Source organism: Tiliqua scincoides, chromosome 6 (genome assembly GCF_035046505.1).
Source record: "Tiliqua scincoides isolate rTilSci1 chromosome 6, rTilSci1.hap2, whole genome shotgun sequence".
NCBI lineage: Eukaryota > Metazoa > Chordata > Lepidosauria > Squamata > Scincidae > Tiliqua > Tiliqua scincoides.
Window position 1 is genome coordinate 3,687,172 of NC_089826.1, and position 8,840 is coordinate 3,696,011.

Here is an 8,840-nt window from a genome sequence, read left to right on the forward strand (position 1 = left end):
GTTGATCCTCTTTTGAATCTTCCAAGAAATCAGTGGGAGACATAGGCCCTGTTCCATGGGAATTGGTTGAGGACGAAGTGCTTCTGGGTGCAGAAGGGGGGCTGTTGCTGTGTGGTGCAAGCGGACCAGTTTCAATCCATAGGCTCTTCAGTTAAAAAAGGATTTTTGGTTGGGAAAGACTTGAGATCTGCTGCCGGTTTGCGGACACAGAGTTGAACCAAGTAGAGTAATGGACTGACCCAGTGGAAGGCAGTGTCGGATGTCCGTAGGTCTTTCAGTTTCAGTAGTTCAGAATTTGTCCATGCTAGGTTATTATGCACCAGTGCTTCCCAAAGGGGGGCACACCAGTGTGCATGATCTTGCCACAGTGGTGTTTTTTATGGTAGAGCAGATAGTTGCAGCGAAGGGGTTCTTTGGGTGTAGACCTGTAGCAGGGAGGGACTCCAGACTCATTCACTCTATCATAAAGCCCTCCTCACACCCAAAGTGTCCTGTCTTGGCCGGTGAAGATCCACAGGTAAATGAAACCACACTCTGGATGCTTACAAATCACCCAGGCTTCATGGGGGTAAGACAAGGACTTGATGTGCTGGATTGAGTCGCCGGCCAGCTCCGCAGAGATCAGCCCAGCGCACCTCGTGCATTCTTGCTGTTCATGTGCCTAGTTAGTGTGGTGGTGGCCAGAATGTAGATGGTCTGGCCAATGAAACCGGAGGTTGGATCTGTGGCCTTCTTGACCCTGTAGGCCAATGATGACATGATTCTATAACAGAGCATTTAACACGCATCCTCTCCCTTATTTCTGATTTCCCTGCTTCTGCTTCCTATTAATTGTGACTTTTTAAAAAAAAGTTCTTTAATTTCAGGTCGTTTAAACCTGTTGGATACAGGGTGGGGGGGGGAGAGGTTCTCCTTAACCTCTGAATTCTCTACTGTGCCATGTTTAAGTGCCAGACATTAAAGCACAAGAAAGCAGGTGGCAAAGGTCATTTGCTAGACAATGCCTCACAGCCATGGTCATTTCACCAGGCAGAAAGAAGGGGGGTGAATATCTGACAAGACAAACATTCTCAATCTGATTAAGAGGCGCAAATCCTTGTCCACAGAGCTGATGAAGGGATGGATGAGCTGATTGCATCTAACCAAGGTCAGGCAAAGAGGAACAGGTACGACAGCACAGATATTAGCCCTGTCTGGTTCCATTAATCGTTAATATTGCTCATTTACATGAATGACTGTCTTTGTGTCCTGGGAGAAGAAGCCTCAATTATCTCTTCCTTCTCTCTGAAACTCCTTTGCATAGATCAGTGTGTCATGGCATCAAAGATAGCTATTGTGGCTTCCTATGCTTAGAAACTTGGGCAGATCCTGTCTGCTCTGCAGTGTGGATTAAAAAAAAAGGATACAGGAAATGTACCACATCCAGATCCCTATTTAGAGGGACCCTAATTCTCCTATTGCAGTGAGGGGCAACTCCAGAGCTCCTCTGACTCTGCCCATTGGGGAATGGGGGGAGGTGGATGATCAGAATGGAGGGATCCATGGATCAGTCCAGCTGGGTGGGCCTTTGGCCCATCCCCAACCTAGCACTACCCCTGGTGGTGAAACCACAGCTTCCTGAGGTCTATCTCAATTTCCTGGTCCCCTTGGAGCCAGGACTGTTCAGGTCCCTAAGGGCATCGTATAGGCTCAAATGCTCAAACAAGCTTCTGTTGCAAACCAATGAAACTCTTTCCCCCAGATCTTGGTTTGAGATTTTTTTTTTTTTATTCTCACCACTGACCCAAAACACTCAGGATGAATCCCTTTTTTATCCCACTGTGGGAGTTTGTTTACTTCCTCTGAAGATAATCACCCTTCTAGTGAGCCACACAGACAAAATACAATGCATGCAATCCAAACTGGACAGTACTTCTCCAGCAGCCTGAGAAGATGTCAAGAACAGTATGAATTACTCTCCAGCACCATCTATTGGCCCAGCAGGGACTCAGGGAGAGATCAGGACATGACAGCAACTGTTTAATGTAGGGAGATAGTGATACCAGTAACAGCAGGGCTGGCATCTATTTTTTTCTATTGAAGAAAATTAAATAGCGGGACAAAAAACTCAGTGTTCAGGGACCATTCACACTGATGTGCTGGGACAGGCAAAGACATCCAAAATGGCATGAGTCTTCCTTGAAGGAAGCCCTGCCTGGGATTTGCTGAAGATGATGGCAGCAACTGTTACCCTGCACATGCCTGATCTCGTCTGATCTCGGAAGCTAAGCAGGGTCAGGCCTGGTTCGTACTTGGATGGGAGACCGCCTGGGAATACTGGGTGCTGTAGGCTTATACCATGGTCTCGGAAGCTAAGCAGGGTCAGGCCTGGTTAGTACTTGGATGGGAGACCACCTGGGAATACCTGGTGCTGTAGGCTTCTACCATGATCTCGGAAGCTAAGCAGGGTCAGGCCTGGTTAGTACTTGGATGGGAGACCGCCTGGGAATACCGGGTGCTGTAGGCTTCTACCATGATCTCGGAAGCTAAGCAGGGTCAGGCCTGGTTGGTACTTGGATGGGAGACCGCCTGGGAATACTGGGTGCTGTAGGCTTCTACCATGATCTCGGAAGCTAAGCAGGGTCAGGCCTGGTTAGTACTTGGATGGGAGACCGCCTGGGAATACCGGGTGCTGTAGGCTTCTACCATGATCTCGGAAGCTAAGCAGGGTCAGGCCTGGTTGGTACTTGGATGGGAGACCGCCTGGGAATACTGGGTGCTGTAGGCTTCTACCATGATCTCGGAAGCTAAGCAGGGTCAGGCCTGGTTAGTACTTGGATGGGAGACCGCCTGGGAATACTGGGTGCTGTAGGCTTCTACCATGATCTCGGAAGCTAAGCAGGGTCAGGCCTGGTTGGTACTTGGATGGGAGACCGCCTGGGAATACTGGGTGCTGTGGGCTTATACCATAGTCTTTCGAGACTGAAGGTTGCCAACCATTGTTTCAGAAGCATTTGCAGAAGTACAAACTGAGAGCAGAGATTCCAAAAGAAGACAGAGTTTTGCAGATTAAACATAACAAGGGCTACCATACCTAGGTATGCAGGTAGTTTAGTTTTGCAGGTAGCCTCATGGCAGCATGCAAACGGCCCCTCCGGAGCCTGAGGGGAGCCCCTTTGGAGCTAGGAAAACGCCTCCATTTTGCTCCCACTGCCTGCAATGGCTCCGAAGGGGAGGGAAAGGAACCACTTGTATGGCACATTCAGGTGCCAGCAAAACGGAGTGCTTTGCACCCCCTCTAAGCTACACCACTGCGAGGTAGTCCTGTTGGCATGTTATGCAAATCATGTGATTATTGTGCCCATCATGGTGGGTTGAGAGAGGGTTAAGCATCACCCCCACTGCAGATTTCCATGCTCACTTACTCCCTCCCAATGCAGTTTGACAGCCAGCATTGCCTTCCTGTTCATGTGCCTACATGTGTCACTGATTATGCACCTATTTACATGGAGCAGATCCTCCTGAACACAGTGCCTCTGAGTAAACATGCATCAAATTGCATGGCCAGAACTTTCACTTTCAGGGACCTGGGATAGGGAGCTGAGCCCTGCACACCAGTTCCTTCAGCGAGACGGAGAACCCAATTTTAACAGGTATTCTCATGCAAGAACGACGACAACAAGAGGGGCAGTGATTGTTTCAGGGCCAGAACTAAAAAAATAGGGGACTGTATGTACTGATAAATTGGAGTTCGTTAAATCGAGGGCTCACTGTACTCCGTTTTAGAAGCGAGTTACAGCAATTTTCCGGAGGCGTCAAGGCAGAGGACAGGATGCATACAAACAGACCATTGGCTCCTTTCTCTCCACAAAATCTTCAGGAGAGACAAAACAGAGCTCAGGTGGGAAAGAAGGGAGGGAGTTCTCAGTGGCCATCCTCTAAGCTTGTAATAACTAAACACACAGACACTTCCTTGCGTCTTTGGAAGCCTTTTTGCTTTTTGTCTTTCCTGGGAACATAAAAGCAAAGACAGGAGATTCTGCCACTTTTTTTCACCCTGAGGTTCCTCACAGTCACAGTATGCCAGGATTTTAGCATGGCCTTAGAAGGTGCAAGTAGCAGGGTAGTTGACCAGCATGCCACCCCAGGGCACACTGGTCTTCCTGCTCTACCCCACACTCCCTGGGGCATTTGGTGGGCCGCTGTGAGATACAGGAAGCTGGACTAGATGGGCCTATGGCCTGATCCAGTGGGGCTGTTCTTATGTTCTTATGTAGGATGCAGGGAGAGTCCTTTTGGCAAGTGTGCCTCAGTGGGGGGAACTTATGTTGTGGGAATCGAATTGGGGCCTGTGTCTTAGATTGGTATGAAAAATGATCTCAGCTTATCCTGCTTTGAGGGTCAAGAACTAGAAGCATTTCTGAGTGAACCCAAGGCTGGGTGGGGAGAGCTAACCCAACTCTGTGCCTCTTGAAACTCCAAAGAAAAGTATTCACTGACCTCTGGTGACATCACTGACTTCATTCTCGGCCTCTGACAGTCTTCCACCCTGTTTGGGAAAAAAATGCAAAAAAGAAAATTGTCCATTTTTCTGTGACCTCACATCCTCGACCTTAGATGATTAGGCGAGGCGGGGTGTCGTGAAAGGCAATGCTTTGTGGGTTTTAAGAGAAACGTGTAACGATGGTGATGGCATGACCAAACAGACCTGCCCGCCGACATAAATACATGTGGCCTTCAAGGCACAACCCTAGAAGACCATTCCCGTGACCACCAAGCAAAAGAAGCGGTTGGTGGCAGCCAGAACCATGTCCAACAACGCACTGGCCTTTGGCTTGCTTTGGCTCGTGGCCCTCTCGTCAGCCTGCTATATCCAGAACTGCCCCATTGGAGGGAAGCGCTCCATCCTGGACATGGACGTCCGAAAGGTAGGTCAGATAGAAATCGGAGACCTGGCAGGGAGGACTCTTTAGGAGTCCAAAATCCACAGATCTTCATTTGGCTCTGGTCTGTAGCTGAGTGATCCGGCAGTTGCTGGTGCCGAATAAGCCTTGCCGCGGGTGGCCCAGGCAGAGACACTTTACGAAAGTACGGCTCTTTTTTTTCAGTGCCTCTCCTGTGGGCCTAGAAACAGGGGGAATTGCTTTGGGCCCAACCTCTGCTGTGGAGAAGAGCTGGGCTGCTACTTGGGCACTGCAGAAACCCTGAGATGTCAAGAAGAAAACTTCCTCCCGACCCCTTGTGAGTCTGGAAAGAAACCGTGTGGGAACAACGGAGGCACCTGTGCTGCTACCGGCATCTGCTGCAACACCGGTAAGAGCAACGTCCCACTGGCTAAACCTCCTCCTAGAAACTCCCATACCTGCTGGCCAAGGGCTGTGCAGCACTTACAGTCTCATGTTCTGCACATAGATTTCTGTGCGCTTTGATTCCTGAGCCCTTCACAGTGTAGTGAAACGGGGATGATGGTATCTGCCCCATGTTATGGTGTACATACCCTTTTCCTCCCATGGATCCTTCATGATATTTGTGGGTGCATAAGGCTGTTTGTGTTTTGAGTTTCTGTGGTTCTCATTGATGTGTTGTCTTGCCATTTCAGAGGGCTGCATGCTAGACTCTGTGTGTGACCAAGAATGAGAGAGCACCAAGGAGTACGGCCGGCAAAAGGAAAGCACTCTTATGAACTTGTAGGTGACAATACTACATCAACGGGGTGTACCTTTCCGTGCCAGATATGCATGTGGGGCACCAAGGGCGAACAAGCATGCGCAAAATGAAACTTGTACTATGACAAAAAAAAAATCTGTCATTGGTGTTCTTTTGGCATTGCAATAAAGGTCACAGGATTGTTGTTGTTGTGTATATATATCTGTTCATCCAGTAAATGGAGAAGGGGACTCGGAACAAGGATGCTTTAGTTCATTGATCAGTTGCCAATTGCAACACTGCTCATTCACATATCCATGTACTTTCCCACACATGTCACACAGGCACAGACTAAGGCTGCAATCCTAACCACACTTTCCTGAGAGTAAGCCCCATTGAACAAAATAGGACTTACTTCTCAGTAGACCTGGTTAGGATTGTGCCTTAACTCAAATTGGGGGAATGAACAATACATCTAGAGCGGAGGTGACCAACCTTTCACCTTTAGGACTCCTGGACCTTTAACAATCATGTAGAAGAGGGAATTTCAGCAGGTGCAGCTTGTTATCTTGCAGGTGACCAGCTACACCCGGAAAAATTCCCACCTCTACACTATTGTTAAAGGTCCAGGAGCCCTGGAGTCGAATGGTTGGCCATCCCTGAACTAGAGTGAGAGGTCCAATTTAGCAGTGTCTGACCACTTTGGGAACTCTGACAGGAGTGAGTGGTGCAAACAACCTCAGAGTACCTCAAAATTAGGCTACTGCTAACCTCAAGACTGAGTTTTTCATAGAAAGATAGAGTTTACTAAGGAAATATAGACTCCAACGAAAAGTCATGCTTCCTTTCAATAAATGTTTCTTTAAGAATTCAGGGTAGCTTTGCCAATAGGGTGTGTCTGCATCCTGCGGTGGGAAGGTAGTTATGGAGGCCTCCACAAGGTAAGAGAATGTTTGTTCCCTTGCCTTGGGGCTGAGCGTAGTTGCATCAGCACTGGAAAGTTGGATAGGATTGGGTCCTCAGTTACAAAGCTTATATGGCTGCATTGGAGTGGTGTACCCTATAAATAGCTGTGTTTGGATAGATAGAGGTTATTGGGGAATAGTGTGAGATAGAAAGGGACTGAATAAGGCTGAGCTGCTCTGGATTTCCTCTCCAGTCAACCAGCGGAAGAAGGTGATTAGCGGGAAACTTCAAAATACACACATGAGAATGGAAGGGGGTGGTCATTATAAGGATCAAATGGAAGGGGGAAAAGATTGTCGATCCTATTCTGCTGGGCAGGTTTTTAATACGGCTCACAGCCAAGGTTTGTAGAATCTTGGACATAGAAATTAAAATTTATTCTAGACGTTATATCTCTACAATAGAATGGAAAGCAATCAAATTGTGTGCTTAAAAGCAGTCCTAGGCTGGGAAATCAACTCATTTTTTAGTCAACATGCTCCTTCTGTCCTGCTCAATGAATGTGTTAGGAGAAAGTGGAACCAGGTCCTCTGACCAGTGGCCAGAAGTCCAACAGGAGTCTGGAAGGGCATGGACAGCTGTATGCACATCAGTGTCCCCTGTATGCCCAGGAATTCTGCATGTCCAGCTGCACATGAGTGGCTATCTTTCACACTCACACGGGTGTCACAGCCATGGGCCATGAGTGCAGAGGCCAGAGGGTCTTCCTCATGAGAACAAGTGGGTGAGGCTATTGAATGTCACACAAGTGAAAATTCAGGTGCTGGAGGTCCAGATTCCCATTCAGTCATGAAGGTCTTTGGATGGTCCTGGACCACACAAGGTGCCTAGTGTTCTTTACAGGGTGGTGGTAAAGATAAAAACAGGGAGAAATCTGGCATGCACTGCTTGGAGGGAAGACAGGAGACAAAGGGAACATCCCACCCAATGGACCACCAGTGTGAGTCACACTGAATTAAAGGGTATATGGAGAACATTGGCTGTCTCTGAAGGGCGGTGGCCCACAAGGGGGATTTAGGATGTCCTCACAAGGTGAGGACAGTGATGCCCACTGGGCAAAGAAAAGATCTGTGCTCTGTTACACTGCCACAACCACCTTGAGAAGGCAAATATTATATGCCATGGTTGTTAAGAAGGAGATGGGACTCTTGGATTGCTTTAGGTCCCTCTCCTTGCCTGCTCACCTGCTTCTGAAAATTGCCACGTAGGCCATGGGGCAGTGGCAACAGGCTGCATGAGGGTTAAAACGAAGGGGAGTTCCTGGGGAGGGTGTGGGCTGGCAGGGGTAGTGGACCTGTGCCAATTGAGGCAGAAGATTCGCTTGAACCTCTCCTGCAGGGAACATTGCGTGCGAGTAACTGAGAATGGGTCCCTTGTGCACCCAGGCAAATTCCAGCCACACATCATCACTGCTCCAGTGAGACTTGAAACGAGGTGCTCGTTAACCATAAACAAGAACCTTGGCGGAAGAGATTCCTATCTCTGCACTAATTCCCCCCAGTTGTCCTCTGCAGGATTTGCCTGGTTTGAGGGCAGAGGACATTATGTACCTTGCCAAGTATGGCAATAGACCTGCCTTGGAAGGCTATAAATGGAAAGGGTGTCCTGGAAGGAGCTCCACCTAAACATCAAGAGCTGAGCTGAACATTTTTGCTTCTTGCAAGACCTCTAAGATGCGGGTGACGCTTTTTGCCATTTGCTTTCTGACTTCTCTTGTCTTTTGCACAATGCTGAATGCTCAAGCCTTGGAGGAGGAGCCGTGCTACATTCAGAACTGCCCGCGAGGTGGAAAGAGAGCCCTCGGTGCTGAAGTGAGTGCAACCTCCCTGTGTGTGAGAATATGAGACGTACCATCCTTGACCAGACTGCCACCCCCTGATGTTTGTCTGCCACCTTTATTTTCCAGGGTACTCTGCCTCTGTACACGGGGGCTCCATTCTGCTAGCATGGCTGCCAGCAAATGATGCGCGCACGTGCCTGAAAGTCTACCCCAGTCTCCTTCCAGAGGTGCTCTGAGATTTGATGAACTTTTTGCCTTTTAAAAACAGCCTTGCTTTCATTCATCAGGATGGAGGAAGGGGATTCTCAGCCTCTGCAGGCTAACACAGGGTAGTGGAGCCTAGTGGTCAGCATGCTCACACCTTTCCTGCTCCCCTCTCTCCTCTTTTAGGACATGCAGCTGAGTGGGGAAATGCCTTGGTAGAATGTATCTGCTCCCACCAGTCGAGACACAAGGGAAGTCCATTCAC

The 8,840-nt window shown here is 48.7% G+C and overlaps 1 protein-coding gene and 1 pseudogene across 1 annotated transcript; both read left to right on the forward strand.

Moving 5' to 3' along the window:
- The first annotated feature begins 2,212 nt into the window (after positions 1 to 2,212).
- On the forward strand, positions 2,213 to 2,332 carry LOC136656637 (5S ribosomal RNA; annotated as a pseudogene).
- A 2,455-nt stretch (positions 2,333 to 4,787) lies between these two features.
- Positions 4,788 to 5,616, forward strand: LOC136655824 (neurophysin 1-like). The gene is made up of 3 exons (XM_066632485.1): positions 4,788 to 4,907; positions 5,088 to 5,292; positions 5,579 to 5,616. The coding sequence occupies exons 1-3, from the start codon at positions 4,788 to 4,790 to the stop codon at positions 5,614 to 5,616; spliced, it is 363 nt and encodes a 120-aa protein (XP_066488582.1).
- The last annotated feature ends 3,224 nt before the right edge of the window (positions 5,617 to 8,840 follow it).

Coding starts and splice junctions, on each gene's coding strand:
- LOC136655824 (XM_066632485.1), top strand. CDS start 4,788: ATGTCCAACAACGCACTGGCCTTTGGCTTGCTTTGGCTCGTGGCCCTC. Junction 4,908..5,087: donor TGGACATGGACGTCCGAAAG/GTAGGTCAGATA, acceptor CTTTTTTTTCAG/TGCCTCTCCTGTGGGCCTAG. Junction 5,293..5,578: donor CGGCATCTGCTGCAACACCG/GTAAGAGCAACG, acceptor TTGCCATTTCAG/AGGGCTGCATGCTAGACTCT.